The 22559-nt window shown below is 33.6% G+C and overlaps 3 protein-coding genes across 3 annotated transcripts; all 3 read right to left on the reverse strand.

Moving 5' to 3' along the window:
* Window positions 1-4971: 4971 nt before the first annotated feature.
* LOC149076355 (uncharacterized) lies at window positions 4972-6149 on the reverse strand. The gene is made up of 3 exons (XM_089242221.1): window positions 6138-6149; window positions 5715-5774; window positions 4972-5496 (listed from the first exon to the last, which is right to left on the reverse strand). The coding sequence occupies exons 1-3, from the start codon at window positions 6147-6149 to the stop codon at window positions 4972-4974; spliced, it is 597 nt and encodes a 198-aa protein (XP_089098347.1).
* A 4931-nt stretch (window positions 6150-11080) lies between these two features.
* Window positions 11081-12238, reverse strand: LOC149076356 (uncharacterized). Its single transcript, XM_089242223.1, has 3 exons — window positions 12223-12238; window positions 11854-11936; window positions 11081-11620 (listed from the first exon to the last, which is right to left on the reverse strand). Exons 1-3 carry the CDS (start codon window positions 12236-12238, stop codon window positions 11081-11083), a joined length of 639 nt encoding a protein of 212 aa, XP_089098349.1.
* Window positions 12239-16987: 4749 nt separating this feature from the next.
* On the reverse strand, window positions 16988-18165 carry LOC149076357 (uncharacterized). The gene is made up of 3 exons (XM_089242224.1): window positions 18154-18165; window positions 17731-17790; window positions 16988-17512 (listed from the first exon to the last, which is right to left on the reverse strand). The coding sequence occupies exons 1-3, from the start codon at window positions 18163-18165 to the stop codon at window positions 16988-16990; spliced, it is 597 nt and encodes a 198-aa protein (XP_089098350.1).
* Between the last annotated feature and the right edge of the window lie 4394 nt (window positions 18166-22559).

Below are 22559 nucleotides of genomic sequence, written 5' to 3' on the forward strand. Positions count from 1 at the left end.
GGTTTCGATCAGTGACTTGTGTGGACTTTTGATGAAAATATCATTTTATATGAAAATTGTAATTTTTGAGGAGCTAAAGATGTTTTTATCAAATAATTATTCTGGATAAAATACTATATAACTCATGCGGAAAACCACGTAAGCTTTTGTCGTAAGCAATATTCAAACTATAGAAGTTTTACCGAATGCGAAAGTCATCATATTGAATGAGCTATAAATTATATTTCTCACCTTGGCGATCATTTTCTTTTGAGGGGAAAGTTTGTTTCTTGTTGGAATGCAAAGATAGAGAGAACTGTGATCATATCGGATAGAAACTATGGCTTTTATACTGAAGGACCCAAACTGAATTTCATACTTGATCTTGAACTCGAAATTGCACACAAATTATTCAAATACCAAGGAAAGTATTATCTCCGACGCAGACATGACTGACTTTGGCCCCTTTTTAAGATCACGTCATAGATCACTTCACAGTCCTCTTCCAGCTCGTGCAACGTTTCATTTCTTATTTTACTTGATATTCATAAAAAAAACAAAAAAAACCTGGCGAATAAATTTTTTGTTTGCGTAACTTTAAGACAAATGAGTAACGCGTGGATGAAAAATTCCAAATAAGCGAATCGCAAAGAATTCGTTTAGGAACTATGTTGCTTGGCACATGACCGTGTTATAAAATTTTATTCGTATTCCAGACATACAGGGTGATTCAAATTTCATAGGTCAAACTTGAAGGGATGATAGAATACACAGAAACAAGCATAGGAATGAAAGAAACAAGCACACAGGAATGTTATGGAACAAATGTGGTAGAATATGAAAGGTTCGTGTGCAGATACAGTAACAAAACCCATCGGGCTAAGTCACCGATGTCACTGATTTGGGCGATGAGGTCCTTGAAAGTGTTTGTCTGAACAGTTTACACGATGCGTAGCACAGCGTTTTTGAACCTTTTTATGCAGCGCACACTTGAACTTGCAGTTGAACTTCCACGACACACTTAATTTTTGATATTTTAAAAAATGATGTCACTGAAAATTTTGCTAGCAATAATTATTAATCATGAGTTAATTATCGTTAATTTATAATTTTATTAACTAGTAATTATTGTTATAAAAGTAATTGAAATTCCTGAAACAAAACTTAATTATATAATTGCACTTGACAAATATTTGTAGAATATTTTCGTTTTGCGACAGCAACAGTGTTAAAGAGTTTTCCATACATTCTAACTATGATCTCGGTTTTTATGTTCAACTAGCTGTAGTCGGTGACGTTTCCCACCCCGTAAAAATATTATGTATTTATAGTTCAATCAGCCGGTATTTTCCTGGCTCATCTTAAAAAGTCATTCCATAATGCTAAAATTTAAGTATTAAATAAATTTAATAACTAAATTTTATAAATGTAAATAATTAAAGTTTTATTAATGTAAATAATTAAAGTTTTATTAATGTAAATAATTAAAGTTTTATTAATGTAAATAATTAAAGTTTTATTAATGTAAATAATTAAAGTTTTATTAATGTAAATAATTAAAGTTTTATAAATGGTAATAAATAAAGTTTTATAAATGTTAATAATTAAAATTTTATAATTGTTAATAATTAAAGTTTTATAAATGTTAATAATTAAAGTTTTATAAATGTTAAAAATTAGAAAGTTCAAAATTTGATATCAGTTTTTATTAATTATTCTCTAAAAATTCAGTTACATTTGTAAAAAATACATTCGTCAAAGCAACATTTGTACTCATAAATTAAGATATGGTCTGAAGCAAAAGCCTATCTGACTCCGTTATTTGTTAACCGATTTTTAAATTTTAAATTGCAGTGGAAAACCTATTAAGATGCTCATATTTAGTGCCGAAAACATTTGGGAAACTTAGTTGCATCTGACTGAAAACATGAAAACGTCGTGAAAAAAGGGTGTTTTTTGAAAAACTTCTGCTGTATTAAAAGAATTCATAAAAATATTTTTTGGCGGGAATATGTTTACGGCTCTCCTTCCACACATTAGCGAAGAATCCTAAAAAAATTGCATATGATCAACAGTGCGGATTTGTATAAAAAACAAATACATACATACTTTCACATTTATATATAAAATGTTGTACTTTACTGAAAAACTGGTTTCATACGGATTTGATATTAAAAGCATGGTTCTTCTTTTTTTCTTGTAGCATTTCAAAATATACCATTAATCAACCTTTACATTGAAATTTATATTTCATTAAATTAAATCGAAATTTCATATAAATTTTTTAGTGGTTCAGTTGGCATCCTCTCTCATTTTCGTTCACAATTTTTCCTTTTTCAGTATCATTTCGATCGTAGCGTCGTTCGCACATTTCAAACCAGCGGATCCCAAACTTATTGATTCAAGGAACCTTTTTAAGAATATAATTGGTGAGGCCCACTAAAAAAAGCCTCTTTTTTTTATTTATTCACTGAATTTAGTGATTAACATCGTCAGAGTAACCACGGATTACATGTTGTAAGCCACAACCTTGAAAAAATGGAATTTCGCTTGATTACGGTGAAGAGCGATAGTGCATTTTCTATAAGAACCTCTAAAATGCATTACCATTGCTACCAAAAAATGTATTTTTCTGGGTCTTGCTCTGCTTCTGAAATTTTCCCCCGCGAATTCATAATCACCCTGTATTTACGTATTAAGAAATATCGAAGTTAAATTTCCCCATCTCAGAGAGACCTGGAATGCATTCTACTGTGGTTCAAGGAGCTTCCGATCAGCGTTACTCAACCTATCGTTGACCCGAGCTGGCCAACAACATTGGCATAAGTTGTCCGCAGGCAAAACAAAAAAACAACAAAAAAAAGAAAAATCATTCAATTGTTTTTATTGATAATAACAATATCCACATATCGGTTCTTAAGTGCGGGATATCACTAATTGTAGCCAATGAATGCAATTTACGACCGATTTTCTAATCCTTGCCAAAATGGAGAAAGTTTAAAACACCGGAATGCTACAAGCTACCGCAAATAATGATGTATTTGACGAAAAAACGTTGAAATGACTAGTTGTGAATAAATCTCTGTATTTATTTATTCATTCAGAAAAACAAGTGGAACTGGGATCTTAAATACGGGACGTCACCAATTGTCATCAAAAGCGTTGTCATCAATCGGAAAAACAATTGCATAAAACTGAAAAGAAACTTCGAACCTGATAGAGGGCGATATCCATAGGGGCAGTAAAAACAGCTATGAATATTTTATAACATCCTATGCGCTAGCTGGAGTTATGGGACCGTTGAAAAAAGGAAATTTTTAAGAATGGGGCGATAGAAAGGTAAGCTTGGGAAACCGATTTAGATTATGTGTGCTCCCCATTTCATTTCTTAAAAACCTTGGGAAAATAAATCGTCTTTCAGAAATGTTCATATTGTCACAACTTGGTTATCAACGATGATATCATATGCTTTGCAGTTATTGGTCTACCGGGAAATAATTCCACATCCGAGGGGGATCTTCTTGGGATATGCAGTCAATGCGATCATAAGGTTGCAGTATATCGTTTTTAGAATCGAAAGCTTTTGAAAACCAATATAAATACGCATTAAATATGCAAAAAAATTATTTGCCATCCATCGGAGAATTTTCAGTGACATTTGTTTCTCGTTTATTAAAAAGTCAACGCATCATCTGTATGTCCTTTACTCGAATTTATGGAATTCTTCAACAGAGGATTTCTTTCTTCTACATATAATACAATAATCAGCAAAATATCAAATATGGTTTTCCATAATTAGCAGCATGTATGATCACAAAATTCAAGGCATTAATTTCCTCTTATGATCTAATTTGATGTCTTCTCATTCCAAAAAATCTTCACTTAGGATTCCTCATAATTAAGGAAAGTGCATTGATCATTCGATTTTCGAATGCCGGTCGTAAAATCCGAAAATGTCTAGATACCTTAATATCATAATGGACAGCTTCCACATATAAAATATTAGTTAGATAATTTTTTTTATCTCATTTGACTGTACTTGGTGGATAATTCTGAATGGGAAATTGTCTAGATGTCATAATTAGCGTGCTTGATATTTTGCGGTGTTGAGTCTATATATGCTCAGGAAGAGATGTGTTCACAGTATATTCCTTTTCTGTATTTTTGAAGTTCGTCAGTTTTTTAGTTGTCGGAAATGAGATATAAATTTATTAATCAAGATTATTGTAAATCTCTGATGAAAACAGTCTAACCAAGCATCATATAATTCATCTGCTGAATTAATAAATTTACTGGGCATGTTTTTTTTTTTTTTTTTTTGAGTATCTGTGATTAAATAATATTTATCAACTTTTAAGATGTAGCTACTACTTAAGAACTGAACACTCGGTACTCAATTCCCATCAACAGTACTTTAGCGGACCTATCAGATTAAATACATTTCTTTTATAGTTGCGCTGTATTTATTTATTCACTGAATATGCATGGTACTTATTTGATGACTACGGATGGTATTTATTTGGTGTAATAAATGTAGAAAGCCACTTGATGTATCTCCAGCATTTTTACTAAATTTCTATTATCAAACATTTTAGCACCATAACCTTTATATTTATAAGCTATTTACGTATACGCTGTCGAAAATATTGTATACGCCTTTATATTTTATAGCTATTTCATGACAACATTTCGTGAAGTTGTTCACGAGCATCAGAAATTATTGAAATTATAGTCAAAATGTTAATAAGACAACTATTCCACTTTTCAGTGATTGATCCGAAATTACGCTTAATTTTATATATTTAATGAACATTTAGGGTTTATTGATAAAGAAATTAATAATTCACGTGAATTCAAACATTTAAAAGAAGTGAAAGAATTTGCAAACAAATAATAAATTATAAGTTATGTTTATTTCGATGTGGAAAAAAATGTGACCGAAGTGGGAAAAGCTTACATTTTGAAGGATTTCTTAAAAACATGCATTCTGATTTAAAACAGACCGAGATGTTGTTCTCTGCTGTCGTACCTTTGGACAGTATCGTGTCCGTAACCACCGTATCCGAGGCCATAACCATCGTATCCGAGTCCATATCCACCGTATCCGAGGCCATATCCACCATATGCTCCGAGATGTCCTGCGGCCAATGGCACCTTGATACCGTGACCGAGTCCAAGTCCGTAGCCTCCATTACTTGCGAATCCAACACCTCCGTATCCGTAGCCACCATACCCCAGTCCATGTCCGGCACCGAAGTATGGGTGAGCTGAAGAGATGATTTTGATAGCAGCTGGATCCTGGTTGGCAGTACCCGGTTCGTCGGTCTTGACCTGAGCGCGGAAGCCAGCGTGGTCAGCCACGTAGTTCACCTGACGTTGGACACCGCGGTCATCAGTGAATCCGTAGTTGCCTTTCACATGTCCGGCACCATTACCAGTCTCTTGTCTGTGCTGTTCACCGTGTTTGTCTTTTACGCTGTATCCAAAAGAGAATGGCTGAGGTGCATGGTGGTGAGCCTGAAATGCCAGTGGTATGTATTATTTTCATTGACAAAAAAAATTATAACGCTTTTATATGTAAAGGCATATGTTATAAGTTATAAGCCATGAAAATATATTCAAATTTTCAGTTATTTTTACGGCAATTTTTTCTTAATTCGTCCATATAATATTCTGGATTGATCCTTCATTCATCAATGGTTATTCGAAATTAAACCTGTCAAATTAGTACTTACTCCATGAAGTGGTAAAATATCGGCTTGTACAGTGGCAGCGGCGAAAGCAATAAGGACAAACTGAAATGAAAATGAAATATCAATAATGACTTCTTTCCAAAACTGACAAATGTGTGTGCAAAATTAAATATTTGCGAATTTTAAATCATTCATATCTTTGATAATGTACATGAAATTCTTCTACGTGATTTCGATCAAACACTTGGATGGGTTAGGTTGAAATATCATCTAAAGTACAGAATTTAATTTTCCTCAAGTACTACAATCAAAATGTGTTCGCAAATAATTAGTTTGGAAAAACAATATATCACCCTTGATAATAAGCTCGAAGCAAGTAAACAATAGTCAAACTCTAAGAGTTGCGCTGATACCTTAAAATGCAAAAGCTATCAATAAAAAACCGTGGGGTAGCATATTTCTCACCTTGGCGATCATTTTCTTCTGATTGATTAGTTTGCTTCTTGTTTGAATGCAAAGATAGAACTGTGATCAGATCGAGTAGAAGCCTGGGCTTTTATACTCAAGTCCCGAATGAATTTTCACACTTGAAGTTGACCTTGAATTTCCAACTGGTTCAAATACCATTACAAGAGTTACGTTCGAGGCAGACCTGACTGACTTTGGCCGGTTTTAAAATCACGTCATAGATGAATTCACAGTTCACTACTCATTCGACTGCTTATTTATTTTTTTTCCTCTCGCAGACGACTTAATGATCAAAAAGAAAGTTTTAATAAAATGAAATTTTGTTTTCGTAACTTTAATGAATAGGGGCACTGTGTGTGTGGATGTGAAAACAAAAAAGAAAGTAGGGAAATTCCAAAGAATTGATTATGAATTAATTTGGTAAACACATGGCCGCATTATAAAAGTTCATACCTATTCGCAGGACCGTGGGGTCAGGGGGGTGCCGCTGCCCCCTCCTGGCTTCTGAAAATGCACTAAAAATTGGATATATATATACATATCTGTATATATAAATTTTATATATATACACACATCCACTGAGTACATGTTCTTTGCCGCCGCCCCCCCCCCCCCGCAAAAAGTTGAATTGACGTCCCTGACTATTCGTGACATATCTCCAATGAATTAAATAGTTTTATAAATAATGAGCTCATCATGTGTCCGAATTTCATGTCATTTGCACAAGTAGAGTGCCTTCTCGAGCACTCTAAGATGCGGTTTAATTTCGATTTGGCTTTAATTTACATAAACACATATATAAATTTATCAACATCTCATTCACCAAATCCTTTTTTAGTAAAAACCAGAGCTACGTAAAATATAAGTTGAAACGTTTTAACAAAGTTATAAACGGAAATGCAATATAACTATTGATTTTACGACTAAATCACGCTCTCTATATATACTACACGCTATAATAATAATTTTTATCATTTTTTTCGTCTCAAAACATTCATTTATGCATAACAGGTAGAATGTGTAGATTTTGTAAAATTCCCGAAATGTTTACATTCTCATCTCCTTTAGGATTAATACTTGAACCTTTCTCGTTAGAGAAAATTTCAGGATTATTTATTTCCTTTTTTCAATTGTTTCATCTTTTTCAACAAATAAAAATATAATATATAATTATTCCAGATACGTGAAACTGGGTGTCTCGCGGTTTCTCCAGTTTCTCCAGATACATGAAACTAAATTTAAAGTCGTTACTTTATGAAACTAAATTTTTGACATGTATTTCGTCATCCACTTTCACAAGTTACTAAACAATTTTAGAACCACGAAATTTCCATCCAGACTGAAGATTTCTCATTTTGTGTCGCCTTGAAAAGCCGTTTGCTAAGAAATTAGTAAGAACACCGACGTTTTTTTCTTTTTAATTGTCAAAGTGACGGTTTTTTTTCCTCTGTATATAATATATTTTGATACTATATGCCTGAAATAAATATTTTTAAATGAAGAATATCGTTTTTCATAACTATTAGCATGTATTTTCACACATACAAATTAACATTGAAAAGACGGGTCGGGGAACTATACCTACAAAGAAGAGCAGAGGTCTGTGTGACCCTTTGCTTTCTCCGATAATGTTTGAAATTTCAATATTTTACAGCATGGTATAACATTTTTATGGCAGAATACACAGTTATATTTAAAGAATTAGTTTGTAAAAAAAAAAACCATCGGTGTTAATATATCTTATTATTACTTAATTTTAAGGGATTCCGCTGTGTGTATGAGTGTGCGTAAACGACTTCTGTTGATGAGCGTCAGTGTGGAGGAAACTCGAGGCTAAGGGATCTGTGTTTTCTATATCCCCGATAGGATATCAGTGTTACCTCGCTTTTAGGTTGTGAATATGAGCAACGAATGTGGTGCTTTATTTCTTTCGTGGTTGTGAGATCTGTATCTGTAAGCAACGAGTTTATCGTAAAATATTTTATAATCCTTTACGTCCTATTGCCGAGGAAGGACCCACGCGATATTTCTTTTACATTTATATGTGTTCCAGTTTCTCCTCTACCGATAAACGGGATATTATTGAGGTCTCTTATATTTATGGAAATCAGTAGACGTTTTGATGTAGTTCTTTAATTTCATTGGTGGTTTGCATTTATTTGTTCATAGTATAATTTTATTTTTCATCAACTGAGGCATTTTTGGATGTATAATTTCATTCTGATTCGTGCGTCATCAATACTCTTGCTTACTTAACAAAGGTTTTTCATCAGGTAGGTTTCATTCTTTCTGTCCTCTGAATTCTCATCATCAGCACTACTGGTGTTTCACGCACAATCTTTGCCAACTTCTGAAAAGTTTATCATCGGCGATTCTGTATCTTTATGGCATTTCTACAGCAATTATAAGCGAAGGATCTACTTTGCAGAAAAAACAATTTATTGCACAAGACGACAAAAACGCTCGACAACATAAGCTGAGACTCCTGCTGACCAACATCTTCACACAGGAATGAAGGTTAAAGATAACTCTCACAATTCGGGAGTTATACCATATTTGATGCAGAAACAAACTATCAGAAGAATTTCGACCTAACAAAATGAATTCTGACAACGTTGCTAGTATTATATGGCGAATGTATTCTAAAATATTGGTGAGGGTCACTGTGGCCACCTTCCGTCTAAATAGGTATATACGTTCCTTTCTCCGTTGTTAAGAAAGGTAATGAAAAAAGCTTTGGTGTACTCTAAGAACATGATAATTCAGGTAAATTCGAGAAATTTCGAAGCATTCATCTTACTTGAGATATTCTAGCAGAAAGAGACCACAGTATGATACAGACCCCGTTCGTCTTTCTAGTGTAAATACCAATTTTGTAAAAAGCTTTCGAGTAGCTTGAATCACAAACAAATTACCTTCTTATATGTACACCCTGTACTCGAAAACCGAATTACAGAGGTGGCCAGTTAGAAACAGATACGAAAACAAAATAGATTCTACATTTCCAAGTGCAAAATGTTCTTTCACATAAAGCAGCATAACTTTATGCTTTTTTCTTTCCACTCATTATTTGAATTCAAATATCTCAGGGAATATTGCATTTAGAAACATGGAATTCCCTTTGTTTGCCTCAGCAAACACAGGGGCAATAATTTTTATATTGGGTTTTTGAGCACCACCGTTTCATCCGTCTTCGATAATAGAAAATACATCCGTCTGAAAAAGTCAATTAATCAAATTAAATAATTAAAGGAAAGGTAATGGTATTTGAGTTGAGAAGATATATGCGCAGATATATATATTGAGAAGACGCAAATGCGTCTGGGTGAAATATTTTCATCAAGAATGTATTGATATTTAATGAATTTTTGGATAAATCAATAGATAAATAAATTTCAAAACATCATAGGCATTATACAAGGAGCATAGCTAAAGCTATTAGCTATGCACCTTGCTTGTTATTGCATTAGCTATTATCTTGCTTTCTCGTTACTTCTCCGTCTTTCAAATTCAAATATATCTGCGGATATTTCACGGAAAAACGTGGATTGTCTTTTCTTCCTTTTAGCCTCATCAGGAAGAGACGAAAAAACTACTTCCTGATTTGTTTTTGAACACAGGGTCTCCATATGAGTGTGGTTACAGTTTTATTTTATTAACTACACAACCTCTTGCAATATGAATGACGTATCTACGGTCCGCACGTAATTTGGATACGTTTTCTCATTTAATGTAAAAATATTTCAATTAATTCGCGGTGCGTGCTGCCAGCTATGCACCCAGTATATTACTGTCTCAAATAAAACATCGCATGTTCAGTAATGTGTCACATGTTGTTTCATTAATTATGAAAACTAAGAATTTCTGAAATGCATTTCACTTTGACTCTTTTAGACAGCTAAACTCTCCGAATATCTTCCTCATTCTTTCTATTATATTCCAGACACTGAGTTAAGGCATCTTAGCTCTCAGATATACATTCCCCGTAACTCCCCTTACTGTAAAACATAGCTTTTACTGCGAAGTTAATTTTTCTCTGTCGCGGCAAATTCCATACCGCGGTCAATCAAACAACTTTTTCTGACATTAATTTTGAATTATGTTAATGGATTTTTGGGAAATACAGTGAAAACACTACAATAAAAATTATCGTTGTAGAGGGTTTAACGTTATATCGTGAGGTAACAGTTTAGCAATTAGACCATAGCACATTTCCCAACAAAACTTTAAGAAATCGTTATAGAGAAATTTATCGTTATATGGAATACTGTTGTAGCATAGTTTTATTGTATCCAATCCAAGATAACGACTTATGTTTGGGTAGTAATATTATAAAATTCTCAAAGAGATTAAATATAAGTTGATCATTACAAAATTTAGTTTTGTTCAAATTTTTGTATTCTGTTTACTTCTAGAAGGAAAATTGCATGTGACTGCGGAATCTACTCTACGAAGCTGTGAGATGTAAAACTCTCCGACGTTTCTACGAAAAAAAATTTGGTGCTAATACATCCCAGTGGCTTATTTACCAAAGATAACGGTATAAGAGTTAAGCTTTCGTCTGAGTAAAAAAATATTTAATATTCAAACGATAACATATTTAAATGTATATAACGTGTATTAACACGTATTATTATAAAGTATATATTTATACCACATTTAATGTACCATAAACGGTTTTTGATCATTGTAAAATCAGAAGAGAGGGAAGTTTTATGTGATACCAATCCAATCATTTATTTCCCATATGGGACCAAATCTTTTAGGAGTTTAGAAAACAATTTGAATGCCCCGTGTACAAAGCAATTAGTTATACTAGTAAACAAATGCTACACCAAATTATCAATCATAACTTTGTTTATTTTTCTGCTAATAACCATATCACAGAAATTGCACAAGCTGCATTTTGGTTAATTTTTGTGACGAACATTTATTGAAATCTAGAATTGGCCGAGATGGTGTTCTTTGCTGTCGTACTTTTGGACAGTACCATGTCCGTAACCACCGAATCCTTGGCCATAACCACCGTATCCGAGGCCATATCCACCGTATCCGAGACCATATTCACCGTATCCGAGGCCATATCCATCATATGCTCCGAGATATCCAGCGGCCAATGGTGCCTTGATACCGTGACCGAATCCGTAGCCTCCGAGACCGCCATATCCGAGACCTCCGTAAGCATAGCCGTCATATCCGAGTCCGTGTCCGGCACCATAGTATGGGTGAGCTGAGGAGATGATGTTGACAGCAGCTGGATCCTGGTTGGCAGTACCCGGTTCGTTGGTCTTGACCTGAGCGCGGAAGCCAGCGTGGTCAGCCACGTAGTTCACCTGACGTTGGACACCACGGTCATCAGTGAATCCGTAGTTGCCCTTCACATGTCCGGCACCATTACCAGTTTCTTGTCTGTGCTGTTCGCCGTGTTTGTCTTTCACGCTGTATCCAAATGAGTATGGCTGAGGTGCATGGTGGTGAACCTGAAATTCCAGTGACAAGCATTACTTTCATTTCACACCATTTTTATATCTAAACGCACAATTTACAATTTATTCGCCATAAAATTATATTCAAGCATGCAGGTATTTTTACGGCAATACTAACATAACATATTTTCTTTATCGATCCATATTATATCCGTGATTGTTTTATATCCTTTATATCATTCGATCCACTAACGCTCATTCGAAATGAAACATAAATTAAAACTTACTTTGGGAAGTGGTAAAATGCTGGCCTGTACAGCGGCAGCCGCAAAAGCAATGAGAACAATCTGAAATGGAAATATCAATATAACTTATCCCATTTTGCAATAATAATTATGCTGTAAATAACGAACTTTTGCGAGAAATTTCAATCGTGAATATTTTTGATAGTTTAAATGAAAACTTTTGTTACTTGGTTTCGATCAGTGACTTGTGTGGACTTTTGATGAAAATATCATTTTATATGAAAATTGTAATTTTTGAGGAGCTAAAGATGTTTTTATCAAATAATAATTCTGGATAAAATACTATATAACTCATGCGGAAAACCACGTAAGCTTCTGTCGTAAGCAATATTCAAACTATAGAAGTTTTACCGAATGCGAAAGTCATCATATTGAATGAGCTATAAATTATATTTCTCACCTTGGCGATCATTTTCTTTTGAGGGAAAAGTTTGTTTCTTGTTGGAATGCAAAGATAGAGAGAACTGTGATCATATCGGATAGAAACTATGGCTTTTATACTGAAGGACCCAAACTGAATTTCATACTTGATCTTGAACTCGAAATTGCACACAAATTATTCAAATACCAAGGAAAGTATTATCTCCGACGCAGACATGACTGACTTTGGCCCCTTTTTAAGATCACGTCATAGATCACTTCACAGTCCTCTTCCAGCTCGTTCAACGTTTCATTTCTTATTTTACTTGATATTCATAAAAAAAGCAAAAAAAACCTGGCGAATAAATTTTTTCTTTGCGTAACTTTAAGACAAATGAGTAACGCGAGGATGAAAAATTGCAAATAAGCGAATCGCAAAGAATTGGTTTAGGAACTATGTTGCTTGGCACATGACCGTGTTATAAAATTTTATGCGTATTCCAGACATACAGGGTGATTCAAATTTCATAGGTCAAACTTGAAGGGATGATAGAATACACAGAAACAAGCATAGGAATGAAAGAAACAAGCACACAGGAATGTTATGGAACAAATGTGGTAGAATATGAAAGGTTCGTGTGCAGATACAGTAACAAAACCCATCGGGCTAAGTCACCGATGTCACTGATTTGGGCGATGAGGTCCTTGAAAGTGTTTGTCTGAACAGTTTACACGATGCGTAGCACAGCGTTTTTGAACCTTTTTATGCAGCGCACACTTGAACTTGCAGTTGAACTTCCACGACACACTTAATTTTTGATATTTTAAAAAATGATGTCACTGAAAATTTTGCTAGCAATAATTATTAATCATGAGTTAATTATCGTTAATTTATAATTTTATTAACTAGTAATTATTGTTATAAAAGTAATTGAAATTCCTGAAACAAAACTTAATTATATAATTGCACTTGACAAATATTTGTAGAATATTTTCGTTTTGCGACAGCAACAGTGTTAAAGAGTTTTCCATACATTCTAAATATGATCTCGGTTTTTATCTTCAACTAGCTGTAGTCGGTGACGTTTCCCACCCCGTAAAAATATTATGTATTTATAGTTCAATCAGCCGGTATTTTCCAGGCTCATCTTAAAAAGTCATTCCATAATGCTAAAATTTAAGTATTAAATAAATTTAATAACTAAATTTTATAAATGTAAATAATTAAAGTTTTATTAATGTAAATAATTAAAGTTTTATTAATGTAAATAATTAAAGTTTTATTAATGTAAATAATTAAAGTTTTATTAATGTAAATAATTAAAGTTTTATAAATGGTAATAAATAAAGTTTTATAAATGTTAATAATTAAAATTTTATAATTGTTAATAATTAAAGTTTTATAAATGTTAAAAATTAGAAAGTTCAAAATTTGATATCAGTTTTTATTAATTATTCTCTAAAAATTCAGTTACATTTGTAAAAAATGCATTCGTCAAAGCAACATTTGTACTCATAAATTAAGATATGGTCTGAAGCAAAAGCCTATCTGACTCCGTTATTTGTTAACCGATTTTTAAATTTTAAATTGCAGTGGAAAACCTATTTAGATGCTCATATTTAGTGCCGAAAACATTTGGGAAACTTAGTTGCATCTGACTGAAAACATGAAAACGTCGTGAAAAAAGGGTGTTTTTTGAAAAACTTCTGCTGTATTAAAAGAATTCATAAAAATATTTTTTGGCGGGAATATGTTTACGGCTCTCCTTCCACACATTAGCGAAGAATCCTAAAAAAAATGGCATTTCGAGTGATACGATCAACAGTGCGGATTTGTATAAAAAACATATACATATATACTTTCACATTTATATATAAAATGTTGTACTTTACTGAAAACCTGGTTTCATACGGATTTGATGTTAAAAGCATGGTTCTTCTTTTTTTCTTGTAGCATTTCAAAATATACCATTAATCAACCTTTACATTGAAATTTATATTTCATTAAATTAAATCGAAATTTAATATCAATTTTTTAGTGGTTCAGTTGGCATCCTCTCTCATTTTCCTTCACAATTTTTCCTTTTTCAGTATCATTTCGATCGTAGCGTCGTTCGCACATTTCAAACCAGCGGATCCCAAACTTCTTGATTCAAGGAACCTTTTTTAAGAATATAATTCTATGGTGAGGCCCACTAAAAAAAAGTCTCTTTTTTTTATTTATTCACTGAATTTAGTGATTAACATCGTCAGAGTAACCACGGTTTACATGATGTAAGCCACAACCTGGAAAATATGGAATTTCGCTTGATTACGGTGAAGAGCGATAGTGCATTTTCTATAAGAACCTCTAAAATGCATTACCATTGCTACCAAAAAATGTATTTTTCTGGGTCTTGCTCTGCTTCTGAAATTTTCCCCCGCGAATTCATAATCACCCTGTATTTACGTATTAAGAAATATCGAAGTTAAATTTCCCCATCTCAGAGAGACCTGGAATGCATTCTACTGTGGTTCAAGGAGCTTCCGATCAGCGTTACTCAACCTATCGTTGACCCGAGCTGGCCAACAACATTGGCATAAGTTGTCCGCAGGCAAAACAAAAAAACAACAAAAAAAAGAAAAATCATTCAATTGTTTTTATTGATAATAACAATATCCACATATCGGTTCTTAAGTGCGGGATATCACTAATTGTAGCCAATGAATGCAATTTACGACCGATTTTCTAATCCTTGCCAAAATGGAGAAAGTTTAAAACACCGGAATGCTACAAGCTACCGCAAATAATGATGTATTTGACGAAAAAACGTTGAAATGACTAGTTGTGAATAAATCTCTGTATTTATTTATTCATTCAGAAAAACAAGTGGAACTGGGATCTTAAATACGGGACGTCACCAATTGTCATCAAAAGCGTTGTCATCAATCGGAAAAACAATTGCATAAAACTGAAAAGAAACTTCGAACCTGATAGAGGGCGATATCCATAGGGGCAGTAAAAACAGCTATGAATATTTTATAACATCCTATGCGCTAGCTGGAGTTATGGGACCGTTGAAAAAAGGAAATTTTTAAGAATGGGGCGATAGAAAGGTAAGCTTGGGAAACCGATTTAGATTATGTGTGCTCCCCATTTCATTTCTTAAAAACCTTGGGAAAATAAATCGTCTTTCAGAAATGTTCATATTGTCACAACTTGGTTATCAACGATGATATCATAAGCTTTGCAGTTATTGGTCTACCGGGAAATAATTCCACATCCGAGGGGGATCTTCTTGGGATATGCAGTCAATGCGATCATAAGGTTGCAGTATATCGTTTTCAGAATCGAAAGCTTTTGAAAACCAATATAAATACGCATTAAATATGCAAAAAAATTATTTGCCATCCATCGGGGAATTTTCAGTGACATTTGTTTCTCGTTTATTAAAAAGTCAGCGCATCATCTGTATGTCCTTTACTCGAATTTATGGAATTCTTCAACAGAGGATTTCTTTCCTCTCCATATAATACAATAATCAGCAAAATATCAAATATGGTTTTCCATAATTAGCAGCATGTATGATCACAAAATTCAAGACATTAATTTCCTCTTATGATCTAATTTGATGTCTTCTCATTCCAAAAAATCTTCACTTAGGATTCCTCATAATTAAGGAAAGTGCATTGATCATTCGATCTTCGAATGCCGGTCGTAAAATCCGAAAATGTCTAGATACCTTAATATCATAATGGACAGCTTCCAAATATAAAATATTAGTTAGATAATTTTTTTTATCTCATTTGACTGTACTCGGTGGATAATTCTGAATGGCAAATTGTCTAGATGTCATAATTAGCGTGCTTGATATTTTGCGGTGTTGAGTCTATATATGCTCAGGAAGAGATGTGTTCACAGTATATTCCTTTTCTGTATTTTTGACGTTCGTCAGTTTTTTAGTTGTCGGAAATGAGATATAAATTTATTAATCAAGATTATTGTAAATCTCTGATGAAAACAGTCTAACCAAGCATCATATAATTCATCTGCTGAATTAATAAATTTACTGGGCATGTTTTTTTTTTTTTTGTTTTTTTTTTTGAGTATCTGTGATTAAATAATATTTATCAACTTTTAAGATGTAGCTACTACTTAAGAACTGAACACTCGGTACCGAATTCCCATCAACAGTACTTTAGCGGACCTATCAGATTAAATACATTTCTTTTATTGTTGCGCTGTATTTATTTATTCACTGAATATGCATGGTACTTATTTGATGACTACGGATGGTATTTATTTGGTGTAATAAATGTAGAAAGCCACTTGATGTATCTCCAGCATTTTTACTAAATTTCTATTATCAAACATTTTAGCACCATAACCTTTATATTTATAAGCTATTTACGTATACGCTGTCGAAAATATTGTATACGCCTTTATATTTTATAGCTATTTCATGACAACATTTCGTAAAGGTGTTCACGAGCATCAGAAATTATTGAAATTATAGTCAGAATATTAAAAAGACAACTATTCCACTTTTCAGTCATTGATCCGAAATTACGCTTAATTTTATATATTTAATGAACATTTACGGTTTATTGGAAAAGAAATTAATAATTCACGTGAATTCAAACATTTAAAAGAAGTGAAAGAATTTGCAAACAAATAATAAATTATAAGTTATGTTTATTTCGATGTTGAAAAAAATGTGACCGAAGTGGGAAAAGCTTACATTTTGAAGGATTTCTTAAAAACGTGCATTCTGATTTAAAACAGACCGAGATGTTGTTCTCTGCTGTCGTACCTTTGGACAGTATCGTGTCCGTAACCACCGTATCCGAGGCCATAACCATCGTATCCGAGTCCATATCCACCGTATCCGAGGCCATATCCACCATATGCTCCGAGATGTCCTGCGGCCAATGGCACCTTGATACCGTGACCGAGTCCAAGTCCGTAGCCTCCATTACTTGCGAATCCAACACCTCCGTATCCGTAGCCACCATACCCCAGTCCATGTCCGGCACCGAAGTATGGGTGAGCTGAAGAGATGATCTTGATAGCAGCTGGATCCTGGTTGGCAGTACCCGGTTCGTTGGTCTTGACCTGAGCGCGGAAGCCAGCGTGGTCAGCCACGTAGTTCACCTGACGTTGGACACCGCGGTCATCAGTGAATCCGTAGTTGCCTTTCACATGTCCGGCACCATTACCAGTCTCTTGTCTGTGCTGTTCACCGTGTTTGTCTTTTACGCTGTATCCAAAAGAGAATGGCTGAGGTGCATGGTGGTGAGCCTGAAATGCCAGTGGTATGCATTATTTTCATTGACAAAAAAAATTATAACGCTTTTATATCTAAAGGCATATGTTATAAGTTATAAGCCATGAAACTATATTCAAATTTTCAGTTATTTTTACGGCAATTTTTTCTTAATTCGTCCATATAATATTCTGGATTGATCCTTCATTCATCAATGGTTATTCGAAATTAAACCTGTCAAATTAGTACTTACTCCATGAAGTGGTAAAATATCGGCTTGTACAGTGGCAGCGGCGAAAGCAATAAGGACAAACTGAAATGAAAATGAAATATCAATAATGACTTCTTTCCAAAACTGACAAATGTGTGTGCAAAATTAAATATTTGCGAATTTTAAATCATTCATATCTTTGATAATGTACATGAAATTCTTCTACGTGATTTCGATCAAACACTTGGATGGGTTAGGTTGAAATATCATCTAAAGTACAGAATTTAATTTTCCTCAAGTACTACAATCAAAATGTGTTCGCAAATAATTAGTTTGGAAAAACAATATATCACCCTTGATAATAAGCTCGAAGCAAGTAAACAATAGTCAAACTCTAAGAGTTGCGCTGATACCTTAAAATGCAAAAGCTATCAATAAAAAACCGTGGGGTAGCATATTTCTCACCTTGGCGATCATTTTCTTCTGATTGATTAGTTTGCTTCTTGTTTGAATGCAAAGATAGAACTGTGATCAGATCGAGTAGAAGCCTGGGCTTTTATACTCAAGTCCCGAATGAATTTTCACACTTGAAGTTGACCTTGAATTTCCAACTGGTTCAAATACCATTACAAGAGTTACGTTCGAGGCAGACCTGACTGACTTTGGCCGGTTTTAAAATCACGTCATAGATGAATTCACAGTTCACTACTCATTCGACTGCTTATTTATTCTTTTTCCTCTCGCAGACGACTTAATGATCAAAAAGAAAGTTTTAATAAAATGAAATTTTGTTTTCGTAACTTTAATGAATAGGGGCACTGTGTGTGTGGATGTGAAAACAAAAAAGAAAGTAGGGAAATTCCAAAGAATTGATTATGAATTAATTTGGTAAACACATGGCCGCATTATAAAAGTTCATACCTATTCGCAGGACCGTGGGGTCAGGGGGGTGCCGCTGCCCCCTCCTGGCTTCTGAAAATGCACTAAAAATTGGATATATATATATACATATCTGTATATATAAATTTTATATATATACACACATACATTGAGTACATGTTCTTTGCCGCCCCCCCCCCCGCAAAAAGGTGAATTGACGTCCCTGACTATTCGTGACATATCTCCAATGAATTAAATAGTTTTATAAATAATGAGCTCATCATGTGTCCGAATTTCATGTCATTTGCACAAGTAGATTGCCTTCTCGAGCACTCTAAGATGCGGTTTAATTTCGATTTGGCTTTAATTTACATAAACACATATATAAATTTATCAACATCTCATTCACCAAATCCTTTTTTAGTAAAAACCAGAGCTACGTAAAATATAAGTTGAAACGTTTTAACAAAGTTATAAACGGAAATGCAATATAACTATTGATTTTACGACTAAATCACGCTCTCTATATATACTACACGCTATAATAATAATTTTTATCATTTTTTTCGTCTCAAAACATTCATTTATGCATAACAGGTAGAATGTGTAGATTTTGTAAAATTCCCGAAATGTTTACATTCTCATCTCCTTTAGGATTAATACTTGAAGCTTTCTCGTTAGAGAAAATTTCAGGATTATTTATTTCCTTTTTTCAATTGTTTCATCTTTTTCAACAAATAAAAATATAATATATAATTATTCCAGATACGTGAAACTGGGTGTCTCGCGGTTTCTCCAGTTTCTCCAGATACATGAAACTAAATTTAAAGTTGTTACTTTATGAAACTAAATTTTTGACATGTATTTCGTCATCCACTTTCACAAGTTACTAATCAATTTTAGAACCACGAAATTTCCATCCAGACTGATGATTTCTCATTTTGTGTCGCCTTGAAAAGCCGTTTGCTAAGAAATTAGTAAGAACACCGACGTTTTTTACTTTTTAATTGTCAAAGTGACGGATTTTTTTCCTGTGTATATAATATATTTTGATACTATATGACTTAAATAAATATTTTTAAATGAAGAATATCGTTTTTCATAACTATTAGCATGTATTTTCACACATACAAATTAACATTGAAAAGACGGGTCGGGGAACTATACCTACAAAGAAGAGCAGAGGTCTGTGTGACCCTTTGCTTTCTCCGATAATGTTTGAAATTTCAATATTTTACAGCATGGTATAACATTTTTATGGCAGAATACACAGTTATATTTAAAGAATTAGTTTGTAAAAAAAAACCCATCGGTGTTAATATATCTTATTATTACTTAATTTTAAGGGATTCCGCTGTGTGTATGAGTGTGCGTAAACGACTTCTGTTGATGAGCGTCAGTGTGGAGGAAACTCGAGGCTAAGGGATCTGTGTTTTCTATATCCCCGATAGGATATCAGTGTTACCTCGCTTTTAGGTTGTGAATATGAGCAACGAATGTGGTGCTTTATTTCTTTCGTGGTTGTGAGATCCGTATCTGTAAGAAACGAGTTTATCGTAAAATATTTTATAATCCTTTACGTCCTATTGCCGAGGAAGGACCCACGCGATATTTCTTTTACATTTATATCTGTTCCAGTTTCTCCTCTACCGATAAACGGGATATTATTGAGGTCTCTTATATTTATGGAAAACAGTTGACGTTTTGATGTAGTTCTTTAATTTCATTGGTGGTTTGCATTTATTTGTTCATAGTACAATTTTATTTTTCATCAACTGAGGCATTTTTGGATGTATAATTTCATTCTGATTCGTGCGTCATCAATACTCTTGCTTACTTCACAAAGGTTTTTCATCAGGCAGGTTTCATTCTTTCTGTCCTCTGAATTCTCATCATCAGCACTACTGGTGTTTCACGCACAATCTTTGCCAACTTCTGAAAAGTTTATCATCGGCGATTCTGTATCTTTATGGCATTTCTACAGCAATTATAAGCGACGGATCTACTTTGCAGAAAAAACAATTTATTGCACAAGACGACAAAAACGCTCGACAACATAAGCTGAGACTCCTGCTGACCAACATCTTCACACAGGAATGAAGGTTAAAGATAACTCTCACAATTCGGGAGTTATACCATATTTGATGCAGAAACAAACTATCAGAAGAATTTCGACCTAACAAAATCAGTTCTGACAACGTTGTTAGTATTATATGGCGAATGTATTCTAAAATATTGGTGAGGGTCACTGTGGCCACCTTCCGTCTAAATAGGTATATACGTTCCTTTCTCCGTTGTTAAGAAAGGTAATGAAAAGAGCTTTGGTGTACTCTAAGAACATGATAATTCAGGTAAATTCGAGAAATTTCGAAGCATTCATCTTATTTGAGATATTCTAGCAGAAAGAGACCACAGTATGACACAGACCCCGTTCGTCTTTCTAGTGTAAATACCAATTTTTTAACAAGCTAGCGAGTAGCTTGAAACACAAACAAATTAACTTCTTATATGTACACCCTGTACTCGAAAACCGAATTACAGAGGTGGCCAGTTAGAAACAGATACGAAAACAAAATAGATTCTACATTTCCAAGTGCAAAATGTTCTTTCACATAAAGCAGCATAACTTTATGCTTTTTTCTTTCCACTCATTATTTGAATTCAAATATCTCAGGGAATATTGCATTTAGAAACATGGAATTCCCTTTTTTTGCCTCAGCAAACACGGGGCAATAATTTTTGTATTGGGTTTTTGAGCACCACCGTTTCATCCGTCTTCGATAATAGAAAATACATCCGTCTGAAAAAGTCAATTAATCAAATTATTTAATTAAAGGAAAGGTAATGGTATTTGAGTTGAGAAGATATATGCGCAGATATATATATTGAGAAGACGCAAATGCGTCTGGGTGAAATATTTTCATCAAGAATGTATTGATATTTAATGAATTTTTGGATAAATCAATAGATAAATAAATTTCAAAACAACATAGGCATTATACAAGGAGCATAGCTAAAGCTATTAGCTATGCACCTTGCTTGTTATTGCATTAGCTATTATCTTGCTTTCTCGTTACTTCTCCGTCTTTCAAATTCAAATATATCTGCGGATATTTCACGGAAAAACGTGGATTGTCTTTTCTTCCTTTTAGCCTCATCAGGAAGAGACGAAAAAACTACTTCCTGATTTGTTTTTGAACACAGGGTCTCCATATGAGTGTGGTTACAGTTTTATTTTATTAACTACACAACCTCTTGCAATATGAATGACGTATCTACGGTCCGCACGTAATTTGGATACGTTTTCTCATTTAATGTAAAAATATTTCAATTAATTCGCGGTGCGTGCTGCCAGCTATGCACCCAGTATATTACTGTCTCAAATAAAACATCGCATGTTCAGTAATGTGTCACATGTTGTTTCATTAATTATGAAAACTAAGAATTTCTGAAATGCATTTCACTTTGACTCTTTTAGACAGCTAAACTCTCCGAATATCTTCCTCATTCTTTCTATTATATTCCAGACACTGAGTTAAGGCATCTTAGCTCTCAGATATACATTCCCCGTAACTCCCCTTACTGTAAAACATAGCTTTTACTGCGAAGTTAATTTTTCTCTGTCGCGGCAAATTCCATACCGCGGTCAATCAAACAACTTTTTCTGACATTAATTTTGAATTATGTTAATGGATTTTTGGGAAATACAGTGAAAACACTACAAGAAAAATTATCGTTGTAGAGGGTTTTGTTTTGTTTCCCAACAAAACTTTAAGAAATCGTTATAGAGAAATTTATCGTTATATGGAATACTGTTGTAGCATAGTTTTATTGTATCCAATCCAAGATAACGACTTATGTTTGTGTAGTAATATTATAAAATTCTCAAAGAGATTAAATATAAGTTGATCATTACAAAATTTAGTTTTGTTCAAATTTTTGTATTCTGTTTACTTCTAGAAGGAAAATTGCATGTGACTGCGGAATCTACT

This window comes from Pholcus phalangioides, unplaced genomic scaffold (assembly GCF_987345545.1).
Source record: "Pholcus phalangioides strain wild (caught in Gottingen) unplaced genomic scaffold, Ppha-v1.0 ptg000015l_1, whole genome shotgun sequence".
Taxonomy (NCBI): Eukaryota; Metazoa; Arthropoda; class Arachnida; order Araneae; family Pholcidae; genus Pholcus; species Pholcus phalangioides.

Bases quoted from the DNA above. Each gene is read 5' to 3' on its own strand.
- LOC149076356 (XM_089242223.1), bottom strand. The intron at 11,621-11,853 runs GTAAGTTTTAAT...CTGGAATTTCAG, and splicing joins GCATTTTACCACTTCCCAAA to GTTCACCACCATGCACCTCA.
- LOC149076355 (XM_089242221.1), bottom strand. The intron at 5,497-5,714 runs GTAAGTACTAAT...CTGGCATTTCAG, and splicing joins ATATTTTACCACTTCATGGA to GCTCACCACCATGCACCTCA.
- LOC149076357 (XM_089242224.1), bottom strand. The intron at 17,513-17,730 runs GTAAGTACTAAT...CTGGCATTTCAG, and splicing joins ATATTTTACCACTTCATGGA to GCTCACCACCATGCACCTCA.